Below are 17,282 nucleotides of genomic sequence, written 5' to 3' on the forward strand. Positions count from 1 at the left end.
ATTAGAATATAGTGATGTAAGCCAAGCCCAAAAACTATGTGAAGCCAAATATATAACAATAAGAAGAATTAAACACAAAAATTCAAAAAAAAAATAAATAAATAAATAAGCAAGCAGCATAATCATTATTCTGATCCAAAAAGAGATTCCAAAAAAATTTCTGGAAATTCCAGAAAAAGGAGGCTTTGGAAATTTTTTTTTTTTCATCAAAAAACATCAAGTACAATAAGTGGAACCTATCAAAGCACAGAACACATTTACTTGCATTTATCAATTCACATTGCTGTTTTTCAAATTTCTGTACTGCTGCAATGCAAATTTTTCTACTGTCTTCCCCTTGGGTTATGCGCTTACCAAGACAACCAGGTGTTAAATACAAGTGATTTCCATACCTGTGTTGCAATTCCTCGTTAACAGATTCTAACAAGGTCCTGTGTGGCACAGAAAAGGGCAAAATAACCACCCAGTTAACTCAGTTAAAAGTCAGACCCTTTTCCCAAATGGTAAGACGGGTGATGACAATAAAAGCTAAACAAATACAGCCTCTTTCTCACATTTAACATTTTCATATGAAATGAAAACATGACATGAACAAGAATGTTACGCTAAGTCAAATACAAAGATCAGAAGAGGCAACAACAACAAAAAGCAAATTAAAAATACGAAAATAATGGAAATGAAGGTGCAATGACACGGCACTCAGGCATGTGCAATAAACAATGATACACAGGTTAGTAATACCACGCAGACAAAGAGACATAAACCTGCTTGCAGGCCTCCAAAGTTCTGAACATCCACACTTTGTAAATATACCTTAAATCCTCAACAAATTCGACCAGTAAAGTATAATTTCAGACATAATTTGAAACATAGTTCACAAGTTTTGTTTTCTTTTGATTGATGTTTAACATTGTACTCAGGAGAGCATTTTGGGAAGAGGAAACTGAAGGAAACACTAGTTGATAAGATACTGATGACTTAATCATATCATTTCGATAGGAGCACACATGAACTTCACAGAAACTTTAAACTAACCTGTCCAGATCAGAAAACATTCATCTAATGTGACAAAACATGCGTCATATCTGTGGTCGAATTTGACGAGGATCAAGGGTATGTATATACACATCTAGATTTTCTCTTGTATTTTGTGGGAGCTCAGCATACAAGGGTGCACTTGTCTTGTAATTCTATACCCTGTCCCGTTTTTTTTCTCCCTTTGGTTAGTTATCACTTCATCAGCATAGGCTTTTAATAGATCAATACTCGGCCCATCAGACAATTCCCTGTTTAATTCAAAATAATGGCAACAAAGGAGACAACTCTAACAGTTGGCACCTACCTAGTGAATATAAAACAAGCAACCTGTGATTTGGTCATGCTTCAGTAACTTTTTTTGCTGCATGTATATGTAATCAGCCTTAAGATAAAAAATAACCTGGTTATGGTGCCATAACTCTTTGGTATATTATCAAATTTGTTTTGGAGTCAAATCTGGAAGTGCATTCTAGTATTTCACAACAAACCTTATCTCATGTACATCAACACTTCACCATGCCGTTAGCCACCAATCTTCCTCGCACAACGATGAACATTCTCACACAAAATGCCAGCACATCAATGACCCCTCCCCCCCTCCCCCACAGCAATTAGTCACACACACATTTGATGAGAAACTACAAATGACAAGGATCTATCAAACTGTGTAAATGTCTATCTGAAGATTTTGTGGACAGTGAGCCTCTTAAAGAAATCAAGGCAAATGTGCTTTGTACATGTGCATCAGAATTATATGTATTTGAAGTTCATTTCAATTTCTCCCATGAAAGAATTTTCAGGATACAGCATGATGCTGAACATATTAATCTGTTTTTGAATGCCGAGGCTTAAAGAACTACAATTACCACCACAATAATGTACTCCCATAAGATTTTATACTGACAGTGAATCATCCATCAATTTGTCCCTGATTATTTTTCTTTGGAAGGTAGAACAAAATCCTACTGAAAAATGTAAGTTTCAATACCAAAAGTCATTTTATGACATTTATTTGCCAGTAAACAATGTATTTTTGGTATGAAATTTTAGCTCATCTTCAGTAATACATCTTTTTATTTACCATCATGTTTATTAAGTTACTAACTGATAAGCATCGGTCTAACAGAATCAGAATCCCACCTGGTTTAGCATATTTAGTGAGTGCCAAGGCAAGACTGACTGTAAACACCTGTGCATGTAATATATATGCAAATTTGTCCTGTTAGTCATCCTACACATATTACATACAGCACCGTCACAACTGCTTTAAAGAAGATGAGTTCAAAGAAAGTGGGTATCAGGAAAAGGTATGTCCACATTTAAATCAGAATATGGGCTACATGTTGAACATACAGTCATCATTACACCCTTTCACACAATATCCATGAATTATTTCAGGTTTAAGTCAAATAAACATGTACCAAATGTGGATTGTGGATGTATCAAATCCACATCCACAAATCCAGTATGTTGATTTGCAAAGATCTGGTGCCATGCTTAAGCAGTGTTTCTGATTTATTCATGATTAATGGATTAATACATATGCAGCTGCCTAGTGGAAGGGGAGGTAATTATCAGAGTTGGCAGACGAAGGCCATAGTGAATGACTATTTCAGGATGTATCTTAGTTGCACAAAACCTTTTATCTGGCATTTCAGGGGTCAGTCCTCTAATGGAACTGGCAAAAAGTTCCGTATGCAACAACAACATACACAATAGATCTCTGAGCTCCTAACTTGTTCTTTGCTGCTTCACTTGTGCCAAGTAATCTTCCAGTTTCTGCATTTAACCATCACATGCCAAGAATACTGGCACAGTAGAAAAAGTTTTGTGTGGAAGTCATAAGGAAGAAAGCCAATCAGTGTTCACTGTTGTCATGTTCACATTCATTATGCGAGACCAACAAGATTCTACCAGACTAGATGCATCTGTACAATAACATGAATTGGCAGACAGTACAGAAAGGAGAAGCAGCTCTGATCACTTGATACTTCATTTTATGTACAGTGCCAGTAATTTACCCTACCAAAAACTGTTCTGTTGCACATAACAACCACCCAGCATCGATTTTGCTTCACTATTATTTTCCATTACTGTTATATTTTACTGAGATTTCTACAGAAAGTATGAATGTAGGCAGTGTTAGTATACCTCCCTTTCCATTAGCTGATGTACCTTATCTACACCTATCATTCTTTGACCATGAAGACACACCGATGGCAGTAAAACGTTGTCCATAGTTTGTCTACAATTCTTAATGTTAATTATGAATCTTGACGGGCTTCATGAAACAAAATAAAATCTCTGTTATGATCAGATGAAGTTCAATGGACATGGCTAGGTTTTCCATTCAAGACCCAAAAATTAAAAATTTCACTTACTTTTTGGAGACAGAATCCTCCGTACCATTATACTGCTCTTCCTGTGAAGAAATCAGAAGCAGCTTTACAACAATCAGTAGCTTCATTCGAGTTTTATGCCTGATCTTCAACAATATGTGTGAGTTAGCAATGGCCAATATGTTTCCAGTTGTGACAACATGTCATTCGTTTCCAAGATGCCTATCCTTCCATCTGGTTATCCATCAATTTGGGCCCAAAAAATGTTTAGAATTCCTTCAACCTGCCCTTTAAGTAATCTAATGCCACTGAAGAAAACAAATATCTAGGTATAAAAACATTGCTGGTTTTGGCTAGCCTTCAACCCTGTACATAGCAGGATGAACTATTGACAGCACCTAGATGACACTGAAAGACAATGTCATATATTAACATAAGAGCCATCAGTGTTGTGTAATATGTTTGCAGTTTTTATATTAAAATTTTATCAATATCCCATATTTCTAGATGCTAGAAAATTTCTCTACACAAGTAGTCTAATCCTTCAATTCAAAACATGTGTCGCAGTTTGATAGCATCATAGTCAATCTTTGCTTGTAAAATGTCCTCTCTGAAGCCTAACATGCACTCTACAAAAAATCTATTCTTCAAATAAAACTAAGGGACAATTTATTTCACCAGAATAGGTAATATAGAACGATAGAATAGCACATTTAGAGTACTGAAGTTAAAAAATGAAAACATTATAAATATGCTAGAAGTAACTGTAAAATTGTTAATATGAAGAGAGCATTGCAACCTTGAGAGTAGGATTACCAGATTAAATTTTCAATAAGCAGGTAAGCTGACAACCTTAAGCGGCATTAAGACAGCAAATGCTAACAGATATCAAATCTCAGATGATAACAATGTTAGTTTGCCAGCGAAACCTTGTGTACAACAATAACAGGTTATCCATGTGAGCAATTGCCTCATTTCAATAGAAAAAGGTGTCTACATACATTATTTTATTTCCATTATAATGAGACAGGTCTTCATAGCACTCACCTGTTTTTCATCATCCCCAGTCAGACCCCAGGCCTGTGCTAATTCATAGGCTCCTGAGCCCTACAGAGACAGAATAACAACATTAATATCCTGTAAATCATGTAGAGTCCAGCCAAAACTTTCTGGCCGTAAAGTTTAGCCGAAAATTTCTGGCAGTAAAGTTTAGCCGACTTGAGTTGCCAGAGGATATGAGAAGGGAGAGTGATCAGCCCCCAGCTATGCAGTAATCCCCACAGACTGTCTGGCAGCTGGCCCTCACCACATGGGGTAACTTATGAATTTTTACTCATCAATTAAAGCGAAAAACAACAATTGTAACAAACCTATATATTCCAAAAATATCTAGGCTTGACAGGCCACTTGACGTATTACTTCTCAGGTTGACAGGCTAAATTTGCTGGTTATACTTGCTGGCCTCAGCTTAATCGGCGAATGCTTAATTGTTCAGGTTATGTGGAGGTCGCCTGATGATAACATTATCTGGAGGAACGGTCTTGTCTGTTCACAGCCCCGTAAATAAATTTAACAAATCAGCATACAAAGGTATTTTAGCGATATAGGTCTGACTGGTAAGTATCAGTTGTCAAGCTCTCATAAAATAGCTGAGTTGAGTTGAGTTTGCCATGTCTCACGCACGTGTTATTTCGCTACAATCAAAACTCTTCTCCTATTTCAGAAGAATTCTATTTTCCCGCTTTATCAAATCGGGTACCTTCAGTTCAACATAGAAAACACATTTCTGCCAAGTTTCCGAAACCAGATATATCACATGTTCTAACCTCATTCTCGCATTGTTGTGACAGCCAATTGCCATATACTGGATTGAGTCATGTGCGAGTAAATGTCTACAGGTAACTGACAGCTTATAGATTTCAACACTGACCAATTAGATGCATTTATTTTCATTAATCCGCCCCTTGGAATAGTCCCAAGAATGAAATCTCCCACCAAATCTAGACTAGCAGACGAAGGTCCATTAATTTAAATACAGCCACGTGCTCAGTGAAATGGATGCACAGTAATTTTCGTGACATCGCTATGGATTTTGCTACTAAACCATTTCAGTAAAGCCAGGTAGTTGTGTATTTCAGTGGTTTACGTAACACACGTAACCCATTTACAGTGAGTAGAATTAAAAACAACTGACAACATATCAGGTGGTCATATCGGGTCTCTGCTGTGATTGACGGGTCTCCTAAACTATGTTGAAACTTCAAAGACTATACCCAAAGAAAGCTTGGGATTACCCATGATATCAATACGACTCAGCTGTTTACATTTGAATACTCAATAGGTTATAGCTTGGCACCTCCTCCTCCTAAATTTACATGTAATAAATGTCATTGTTAGATAAAGGCCTACATTGGTAAGGTGTTATCATGAGTTCTGATTCAAGCAAATCACTTGAAAATGGATTTTCTTACTCCAACAAAGGCAAACCTGTAATGCTGGCCTAATCAAGATAAGTCTGAGCAGTGTTGTACTTATGTCTGTAAATTAGCTTCTAACATGCATATGGGTATTTATTTACTTTAAACAAGACACATATTCGTCGTTCAGTGATGTTTTGAAAGACCTGCACGCTTATCAATGTGGGCCTATTTGTTATCGTTCCACCGTCCAACCTGTATTTACCTGTTCTGGCATGACATACTCTCACATGCATTCTGATGCATATGTAAAAATATGTACTAGTGCCAACATTTCGTTGCTCACTGAAGCGCTTTGGCAAAACTCACTTGGCACACCATGTGTGCAATGTGCATTCTGTCAGTAGCTAACACATTTAGCGTGTAGATATACTACAAAAAGAATCCCCACTCACCTCATCACTCAGTGGGGGATTGAAGTTCACACTCTCCACTGTAACACACAAAATGAACTATGTGTTATAAAGGTTGGCATTTACCCTCTCCACACAGCTATTTACAGAGATATTACGGACATTTAAAAAAAATCTCAAGCAAAACAAAAAACTATATTGCTTGCCACAGACCAAACCCCTTATTTTAATGAGTAATATAACTAACAATGAACTGTGACAAGCTGGTGGCTTTACATGAAACAAGACAGGTAATTAAATTAAAGGTTTTTGGCGATGTCTAGAATGAAGCTATTTTATAAAGCATTAACACTGAAATAAGAGCAAGTGTAGTCAAAGTGATAATATCACAGAAAGAAACATACTGTTGATTTCTGACTTAGACCTCTCTTTGTGTTGGGCAGACCGCTTTGATGAGATCCTTCTCGGGACATCTTGTAATAACTGTATAAATACAGAAACTCAAGCATATATAAACAAGCGCTAATTTAGCAAGGTAATGTCATCTTGCATTATAGCCACGTTTTAAAGAGAATGGCAGATGGCAAAAAAACACAATATCAAAACTTCTTAACAAGGAAGTCCTTTCAATCTTTCAAAAAATAGTGTGCACTTTGAGACACTCTAATTTTATCTTTGCTTTTTTTGTTTTCGTTATATTTTCTGCAATACAGGATTCAATGAATGATGGATCATGTGACATGCCAGAGGCTATAAGATAATAACGTACAGCTAAAAACTTGTGAAGTGAAACCTCCAACTCTATGAATGAATAATCAGCTTAAATTAAAGTTACAAGATTAACCATTACAAGCTATCTGCATGTTGAGAAGGGTATATGAGGATTTATACTCTGGGTGTGAAATTTTAACCTTAAGTAACAGGCGAAGGGCTACAATTTTACCCCCAGGGTTTAAATCCGCATATACTGTTCTCAACACGGGGGTAACGATTTTGTACCTACCATATTTATAGAACAGAAAACCAGTCTCGTGTATATATAAAGCAGGGCTAAGAAAAAAATCTTCCTAGCTATGTCGACTGCAGACAGTGCTGGTATAGCATGACTTCACAATGATGTGCCATGGAACGCAGCATCATAAAGAAAAATGACGTCAGCCTGAGCAGTAATATAGCTGTGATGAGCCAACGACAATGGAAAATCACAGATGATGTAGGGACAGGTGATAATATTCAATGCCATATATTTCCACACACAAAAAGGTTCAACACTTGGTGCAGTCCAAAAATAAACCTACGCCTTCCTCTTCATTTTCTCCAGGCTCTGAATACTGGACTTCGACAGGGTTGTATGCTTTCTCCAATAGCTCCTTGGTTAAATGACGACCCAGTGGTCCATGGAAGAATGGATGCTAAAACACACGAGAGCGCTTGTCGTTAAATGCCATAAAAACACTCACATGTACATGTAATAAAGTTAAAATGAAAACATAGAGAGTGAAATCAACATAAACTGTAATGAAACTGCCTTTACATACATGAAACAATACAGTTTTGGAGTGATTTCCTTACGACAACAAAGTGACATCCCAATACAAAATGGCATCCTGATTACTTCATGGCTATTTGCCTATATTGTAACATGACAGTTCTCATGCTTCATAAAATTATCCACAAAATATAAATTTTTTTTTCAATATAACGAACCCATATAGAAACATAATTTAGCAGATGTCTCACACTTTATATACAAGCACCATGGTAAAACTGGCTGATCAAGCCTACAGTGCTGTAAAGCTACAACTTTGGCATTGGTCTTTGGGACGTCAATCTGTTGTTGTCACATGTATTTTGAAATACACATTTATGCATTACAGACTTAAAATAACAAGCTTGGCTCACCTCCTGTAGCCTTTCAGCTGTTGGTCTCTTTTTGGGATTTTTGGTTAAAGCTACTTTGACAAAATTTTGAAACTCTGCAGACCTGAAAGGAAAACAATAATTAGAAATTTGTGTTGGGCATAAAATGTATAGTGTATCTCCATGCATAACATTCATGGCCCCATTTCAGAACGACAACTGTACTCCAAATGAAAAAAAGACACTCTGTATTCGATAGCCTTTAACCAAATGTAAATCTCAATGTGGAAAATATATAAAAGAAGAACTGTATAAATGAGTGAATAAATATTGACTCGTCAAATCTGTACATGTGTATGTAATATGGATCAAATCAAATCAAAATATCATCCAATACAACCATGACAAGAAATGTCACAGCCTCTCACCATTTGTTTCTGTCCTTCAACTGTGGCGGCTTGAAGCCACTTTTTGACATAATAAACAGAGCTCTGAAACCAGACAGATGGTATTTCATCACAGGGTATAATGACATCATCATGGGATGAGTATGGATCAATGAACAATCTAAGGCAAAGCTTTATCAAACTGAACTGCCTGCAGGATTGATGTTACAAATATCAGCAAATGCTTTTATTTTATGTCATTAATCTTAGTTATTGCCACCGTGTGGTTGCCTCTGAAGGCAGTGGTGGCAGGGAAATCCCATGGATTCCCTTGCCCAGGATGAGACTGAGCCAGCTTCTCATATATCCTGGTAGATAGAGAACAACCACTTTTAACACTCATGCCAAGGTTCATAAATTAAGGAAAAAAAAAAGAAAGTAAAAAGCTACAATACCTAAAGTATTTCATCTGAAACCAGATTACATTCTAACAAAGTAGGTCATACACTGACTACAGAAGAGCACCACAGAAGAACAATGTGTACATGAATACAACACAAACACTGTGCAATGAAAGACGGTGGTACCTCATAGGATGTAGATCAAACATTGGAGGTTGTAACTCAGCAAACTCTATGGCTGTGATGCCAACAGCCCAAATATCACATTGTTGGTTGTAACCACCCTTCCTCTCCACCGCGGCAACCTCAGGGGCCATCCTGACAACGGAAACCAAACCATCTTAGCCAATTACACCTGGCTCATTGAACTTGTAATATGTGTGTACTACATTAACAGTTCACCCATGAATCACTTTGGGGGCCTCCGTGGCACATGTGGTTAAAGCGTGCCAGCATGGCGCAATGACCTGTGAGCCTCTCACCAATGCGGATACTGTGAGGTCATGCTGACTTCCTCTCAGCCGTACGTGGAAAGGTCTACCAGCAACCTGTAGATAGTCGTCGGTTTTCCCTGGGCTCTCCCTGGTTTCATCCACATCATAATGCTGCTCGTCATCGTCTAAGTGAAATATTCTTCAATACCGCATTAAAGGCCAATCAAATAAATAAATAAATAAACAAATCACCTTTGCAAAGGCAGGAATGAAAAACAGACTACACAGATTCAAATCTGACTTAAATTGAGGCAGACAAGATACCCCATTTTCAGCCACACTCTTTAAATTATGTCACAAACCAACAATTTTCGTCTAGTATCTGTTGTTATTCTCATTCACATACAAGCAAACAAAGCAAAGATTGATACAGTCTATCAAGTGAAAATGACAACGTTCTCTCCACTGTACACTTCCTGTTAGATTATAAATGGCTTCAAATGTTAAAGCAATAGCACAAGCAGATGGGAGTAATTTGATTGGCCTATCTCATAATGGCAAGCAATATTTACATAATGTGGTACATTCATAATATCTACTGAAATCGTTTTCCTATCAAGTGAAGCATTACAATGTAAAGAGCCAGATTGGATGAAAAGGATCTTGACATACAGATCAGAGTTAATTAACATGACATAATTTGTTTGGATTAGACCATATAGGTTATGAATAAAGATAATACAGATACTGATGCCTTCATTAAACTGATTATAAATTTATGTACATGTATAAAAGATTGTTAAGATAATTACTATGCAGACATTATAATAATATTATACACAGCTTTATAATTCCCCTGAAAAATGTCCTATGGGAACTTGAAAACGCAAAGCATTATTTCCTAAAATGTCACCATTATATTTCTCAGAGGAAGTAATAGTGTAAATTCAAGACATCTATTGGAGATTAATGAAAGTTTAACCCTGTAGAAACTAACACTATTTTCTGTCAGTACAAGAATATACCACTAATAGCTCTAGGTCCTTTCTAGGCTATTTATTTATTGTGGGTAAATGTTATCCTAGCGGGACACATAATTTGAAATCGTTCAAATTATCATATTATTATTCTTAGCCAGGCACCACAACAATGTATTCTTTCTGTCTTTTGTTCTTGTTAATCAGCAAAAAATCAATGCCACCTAATCTCTATGCTAGTCTTCAGTACTGGGCCCGTTGTATATGATACCTGGCATTCTCCAGGTTCAAATCCAGTACATTCCTTTCCATTTTTCGTTCTTATTTCTGCTATTCAGCATACAATTAATCTGGAAATCAATGGAATTGCTGTCTTTGACAGCTATTCATGTAGCCCAGCACTGCTATCTGAGAGCAGTGTTTCCTTTCAATGGTTGTCACACAAGCCCCAATGGACATTGTATCTAGCTCCCAGTGGTTTAAACCCAGTTAATTCCTGCCAATCTTTTTTCGCTTTTTTCCTCATTATCATGAACTTTATAGGCATCAGGCTACCACAGCTGAAGTGGTAAAATCTATAATTCCAATGATTTAACCAGCTGTCATAAATGGTGTCTATTATTCTGAAGAAATGGTACCAACAGTATACCTTATTTATGTATTGGCGAGGAGGCAAAAGCATGCAAGATGTAATAAGTCATTGCCACAAAACATGTTCACTATTTAAACTCAGTGTAGTCATATCAAATCTGAATATATCCAGCCTTGCATGTTTTTTCAATGGAAGTTATGTAAAACAAAAACTTACGGAATGAAATGTTCTAATCAGTCGTGTTTCTTCTGAGAAGATTACATATGAAAGTTTACTGTGAAAATTCCGCTGATTATCTTACACCTTAGCATGCTTCGTTGTTTCCAATTTACACCAGTAATCTTATTTGCCTAGGAGGCAAAATGAAAAGCTCTCACAAAACTTTAAAGAAGTTAATGAAGATGAAAACATACTTACCAATACGGAGTACCAATGAAAGACTTTCGTTTGCAAATTGTTGCAGTTATTTGGGCAGAAACGCCAAAATCAGCTGCAAGATACAGATGTAAAGTAAACTGAGTAAAAAAATATACAGAAGGCAATATAGGGATAACAAGTATAACCATTATGACATATCTAAACTAAGAAAATATTAAAAATGGAAAGCATGAAAAATTCATTACTTACCTAATTTAACATCTCCCTCGTCTGTAAGCAATATATTAGCTCCCTGCAAAATAAGTAAAATTGTCCAACAATACATATACATATTAGTCAAACTAAGCTGTTCACGTTTGCTGGTAAGGTACATTATTTCATATGAAGGTCCTGAAGATACACTGCTTTCCTTTTATACAATCTTGTATCTCACACATGCCGCTGCTTTACACCCTAAACAGTGCCATTTTATCAGAATATGACAAAGGCAAGTAAACATCATGGTAACAGGAAAAAAACTCATTTGCTAAGGTAAGGTATATGCACTGGAGCATTGAAGTTCTCACTGTTAAGTTCTCATATTAAATACATGTATGAACTAAAACTGTTCCTGTTATGCTTTGACTGTGGACGAAAGCATTGGCTACTGAGTCTGTGTAAAATTTAAAATATATAGTATGACTTAATAGCAAAATTAGCTGACACATTTTTGAACAATTGAGCCCGGACAGGTACAGTGCCTTCGTGTAATATACTATACTATAGTATGAACAAGTTCAGCAGTACATGCTTTACCACAACGCACACATATACCTTTATATCTCTGTGCATCTTTCCTTTATTGTGGAGATATCTTAGGCCGTTTAGAGTTTCCTTGCAGATAAAGGCAATCTGGGGTTCTGACAAAGGGCCTGTGACTAGACAGAGGGAGAAGAAAAAAAAAAGGTCAATATATTGCTCTCCCAAGTCATTTTCTCTCCCAAGTCAGCACAAACCTAGCAAAGTTAGCATTACACATTCAGCTGTATCTATTACTTCAGCATACCTGTAACAGTACAAACAGTCTATAGCGTAATTACATGTATATATATTATCACATGATGAAGCACATAAGTAAATGCTCATCATATCCCCTTACTTCCTCTATGACCTACATGTACCATATTTATCCTAAAATTTCATCCATGACTAAAGTCAATCATTTTGCAATCATCCATGACTGAAGTCAATCATTTTGCATGACTCTGATCATAGGAGAACTGACTTCTGGTTCGGAAGAGATAAGATGATACCGTACAGGAAAGAGGTAAATTTCAACACTAAAATAATATTGCATGACTTTAATTTGCCTCTTTAAACCTCCTCTTTTGGGGGTAAACTTTTAGGGTAAATACCGTATTTACATGTAAATGGTGGAGACCTTTTTCACATACATGTGTTATTACATGTACTATTATCATGCTTACTGTGGTATATATCTTGCATAGATCCTCCACCACAGTATTCCATGGCAATCCATAGCTTATCCCTCCTGTGAAAGCAAAGTAAACCTTGCCAATATAAAGGTATTGGTAATAAAACAATATCCTAAATGCATCAAGTTTCATATACAAATCCATACCTAATCTTTCTAACTATTTGAAAAGATATAACTTTATTCACTAATCTATTCCATCTTTAAAATCAGCAAATCTTTAAAATCGGCGTCTTCCAAAGTTCAGAAGACTTTTTCGACTGATTAAGTATTTGAAGTGAAATACATCATCAACATTGATACAAAATGTGCTTTATTAACAGACAGCCAAAAAAACAAAAAAAAAACAAGGTAAAAATCAACTCCAAAAGCCAAGTGTTGCTGTTTGTCCACCAAACAGTTTACACTATTTAGTCTACATCTTCATCAACATATATATATATATAAGTATCACAACTTTGACATACCTCAAGTAACTGCCGAAGTAAGCTACAATATTGTGGTTTCGGCATTCTCGCATCATCACAATCTCTTGCTGTATAACAGCAAAGTCATCTCCTGCAACAGTTAACGTAAGATTTAGACTGTTCCAAGACATAAAAAAGAAACTTTACTTATTACCTGTAGAAGACAAGTGGTCTTTAACAAATGTTGGACAGCCATGCTAGCACAGAACTCATATGAAGTGAGATCAGAGGAATGTACAAGGTCCCTGTCCAAGGTCGGGTTTGAACCCTTACTTGATGTATCCTAATGATTAAAAGACTAACACTTTGATAATATCTTGACCTTCTTCTGCTTCAAACATGCTTTAATACCGGAGAATAAATTTAAAACGTAACTTTTAGTTACGTTAATAATTAACACTTCATTTAAAACAAACAAAAAAAATTAAACACACTAGTAAATTCACCAAATGATTCTCAAACACTCTGTTGTTTACTAGTACAGTATGTGCAGACTACTGTTAATGTACATGTATGTGAATGTGTATCTGTGGCCACCTATCATATCATGTACATGACTACTGTTAATGTACATGTATGTGAATGTGTATCTGTGGCCACCTATCATATCATGTACATGACTACTGTTAATGTACATGTATGTGTATCTGTGGCCACCTATCATATCATGTACATGACTACTGTTAATGTACATGTATGTGTATCTGTGGCCACCTATCATATCATGTACATGACTACTGTTAATGTACATGTATGTGTATCTGTGACCACCTATCATATCATGTCTGTACATTTACTGGAGATTCAAATCATCTTTACCTTTCTGTTGTTTAACCTTTCTGTTGTGTGTGTGTGTGTGTGTGTGTGTGTGTGTGTGTGTGTGTGTGCGTGTCACAGTTTTTTGCATTTTAATCACTTAAAATATGCATGTAAAGCGATTAAAATGCAAAAATTGTAATCCACTGATACTCACTGAGTAACTGACCCAGTGAAAATCAGTGCACTGTTTATGGCAGTCTAACAAACAGGTGAAATCATAGCTCTACTCTGTTTGCTTGCCTACATTCACTGACAGTAAGTAATATAAGATCATCACATGGCCATAATACTTAACCCTGATCCTTATCTACAGACATGATAAAGAAACCAGCATGCTAGCTTATGTTACAGCTACTTTGTATATGTTGGTGTGTTCCAGATATATAACTCAGGTCTGGGCTGGACTGGGCTGAGTTGGTCGAGTGAACAGGAAGAAAACCTCTTGTTGTATTGGGTAACAAATAGGTGTACAAATGGCAACATCGTTATCTGATTACTTTATGAGAATTCACATGTACCTGGTTCAAGCTTGATAACCTTGATTGCAGCATATTCACCTGTGCACAGATTACGAGCCTGAAATACAGAAACATGAAGTGTAAATGTAGGTTAAACGTGGTGAACCATTCATAGCCAATGTGCTAATAACATTTTGAACACCTTACAAAGTGATTAATTACTAGTGATTATTAGCCGATTCATATTTTTTTTTGGAGCTTTTTTTGCCTTTTTCACATGTAAAAGTTAAATGTATTTCTGACCAAAACTGAGCTGCATATCACACAAATACACAAGAATATCTTCATTTAAATATAATTCCTAGTTTACTGTCACCCTGAGACTTGAAAAGATTTCAGAAAAGAAAACATTTAAACAATGCCATGTCCATGAATAAAGCTGTCTTAGTACTTGACACCTTTTACATCAGACTAGATGTAATATACATTAAAGAGGAAATCCTGTACAAGGAATCTGGCTAGAGTATAAAAAGAAGAATGTTTTAAGACTGAAAAAAAAAAAAAATAATAAAATATATGGAAACTATTCTGTTAATCAATCTTTTTGGGATTCACTAAGATGAAAGGAAATCTAGCAAGAGGGTCAATTACCTGTCTAGCATGTTATTAAACCTTTACATCATTTGGTCATGTGACATTTGTGGGCGTTTTACCCTAGTAAACGTACACAACACACAACTGGAATTACAACCAAGCTGTGCATCTACAACTGTCTTACTTGGTGTTATGCACAATCTTTAATCCATGATACCATTACAACATGAGGGCCACAGATGCTGTAATATTTTGTTTTTGTCAGAGAATTTAGTGATGAAATGATATGAATCCATAATGTATATATTTTTGCTATTCACAATTATGTAGTTCTTATTCACTGATAACATACATCAGTCATCAATGCACAGTATTTTAGATACAACCATGCAGTGTACAAGTTTGTATTGTAGTCTGTTTGAATTGGCAACAATCGTCCATTTGTATTAGAAAAAGAACAGATTATAAGACTTCAGTTGTGATGAATGTCAGTACTGTAAGAAAGCACAAGTGCATCTACAGCAGGGTATCAATCAACTTCACCACACGAAACAACTACTGTTTTCGTGACACAAAAAATCAGAGAGCATCTGGAAGTTTCCCATTATGCCCAAGTTTTTAGCTGTCAATATGTAGTGTGGATCACAATCAAGATTACTTTTCTGCGACTTGATTTAAAAATGAAGTATCCAGTTCTGTCTAACCCTAGAGCATTGGCAATTTGAGTTGATTTTGTGTCAGTGTGCTTCTTGGACATTACCACTGGTGTACCAAGTTTTGTTTCCGTCTGTTAGTTGCAATCTCCACAAAGCACGCCTGTTTGCATTAAAATCTTCTCTTCAGCGTCTTTGCTCGGATGAGCATTTCCACCCAGGTTCCTGAGCCTGGAGGATGCAAATGCTAAGATTGTGAAGCTCCGGAATCAGGACTACCTATGTTACAGCAAACATCACATTGTCATAGCAAACAATCAGCTGAGGTAATTTGAATTCAATTGTCTATCAGCCTTATGTTGGACAAGTTGGGCTGGTGGTGTATTCACGGTTATGTTTTAATGCTACAGTTTATCCATATGTGTCTAAATGTGTCTTTCCAACCAGTCAATCATTGTTGGTCACTTTGAGGCATGTACACATCCTTACCATGCATCTTCAAAAGTAAAAATGAACCCATATGACGCTTTCTGTCAATCTCCAATCTCAGAAAGTTGAGAACTTTTATCTGTGGAGATGTGACCAGATTTTATATATGTCTTTTACGGTAATAAGTATATGTGAAAACAGAATGAAACTGGGCATAAACAAGAGCTGTCTTACTTCATCTTGTCTACTCCACCCCTTGGTTTAGAAATACGGACAAGTATTAATATATGCCAGAATTAAAGATGGCAAACTATTCTAGGGCTCATATATTCTTACCGCTGTTTGTCTTTATATTACAGGTGTATTAAAAGCATAATGGATTTTCGATTCTGTCAATTTCAATTATGCACCTTTGTTTTCTGCACAAATCAGGAAACATGTGATGATTTACACTACATATTGACAGCTTATTTCTAAGGGAAGGGTTCCCTAGTTCAACAGTAATGGGAGTCAGTTTATTGCATAAACATCTGACTTGATTGATGGACCATACACAGATTACAAAACATGTTAGAAACTAAAGAAGAAATGGTAGGAATTAAATCTAGGCAGTGAGAGGAGGATTTAAATACTTTGCTGTAATGTGTAATATCAGTCCTCACAGATATGCTATGAGTTGTACCTGACATTCACAACTGAAAAAAATGAATCTAGTCAGACACAGAAAATTCATAATCACAAGGTGAAGGGTTTCTCTCGGCTGAATGGAACATGTATGGTACCATTCATATATTTATAGAAAACTCAGTTTTCTTCCAGAAAAGAAAAACATTAGTTGGAACAGGACTGAACTTTTTCGCCACTTTCTAAGTAAAGTTCTTCGTAGAAATAAATGATCTATGACTGACAGGTGCTTTTATTATACAATTTAAATATATCCAAAGTTCACATGACTGAGTGACTCAGCAGACGTCATCATCCTTTCAACTTTCATGGTGGATGACTCCAGTTCTATATAGCTGATTCAGATAAGATACCATCCAACTCCAAATATGTGATCTTAGCTATATCTCCATCTTGGAAACCTCAATCACTGCTAGAAAACATTGACAATTAAACAATGGCCAGCTGATGACAGATTTCCATTCTTTCT

General features: G+C 36.1%; 1 protein-coding gene across 3 annotated transcripts in view; it reads right to left on the reverse strand.

The window, feature by feature from the left end:
• The window catches only part of LOC135468894 (mitogen-activated protein kinase kinase kinase kinase 5-like), a 35,505-nt gene that overhangs the window by 17,804 nt on the left and 419 nt on the right, over window positions 1–17,282 (reverse strand). For 2 of the 3 annotated variants that reach the window (XM_064747357.1, XM_064747356.1), the window contains exons 2-16: window positions 14,514–14,571; window positions 13,177–13,267; window positions 12,702–12,766; window positions 12,049–12,152; window positions 11,485–11,527; window positions 11,275–11,347; window positions 9,041–9,172; window positions 8,496–8,558; window positions 8,110–8,191; window positions 7,506–7,619; window positions 6,612–6,690; window positions 6,250–6,287; window positions 4,425–4,484; window positions 3,420–3,460; window positions 393–431 (exon numbers count right to left, since the gene is read on the reverse strand). In XM_064747357.1, coding sequence (XP_064603427.1) covers window positions 393–431; window positions 3,420–3,460; window positions 4,425–4,484; window positions 6,250–6,287; window positions 6,612–6,690; window positions 7,506–7,619; window positions 8,110–8,191; window positions 8,496–8,558; window positions 9,041–9,172; window positions 11,275–11,347; window positions 11,485–11,527; window positions 12,049–12,152; window positions 12,702–12,766; window positions 13,177–13,267; window positions 14,514–14,571 — 1,082 coding nt within the window. The remainder of the gene's footprint in view (window positions 1–392; window positions 432–3,419; window positions 3,461–4,424; window positions 4,485–6,249; window positions 6,288–6,611; window positions 6,691–7,505; window positions 7,620–8,109; window positions 8,192–8,495; window positions 8,559–9,040; window positions 9,173–11,274; window positions 11,348–11,484; window positions 11,528–12,048; window positions 12,153–12,701; window positions 12,767–13,176; window positions 13,268–14,513; window positions 14,572–17,282) is intronic. The other variant, XM_064747358.1, reaches the window with a different exon arrangement.

The sequence above is a fragment of the Liolophura sinensis genome, chromosome 6, assembly GCF_032854445.1.
Source record: "Liolophura sinensis isolate JHLJ2023 chromosome 6, CUHK_Ljap_v2, whole genome shotgun sequence".
NCBI classification, from domain to species: domain Eukaryota; kingdom Metazoa; phylum Mollusca; class Polyplacophora; order Chitonida; family Chitonidae; genus Liolophura; species Liolophura sinensis.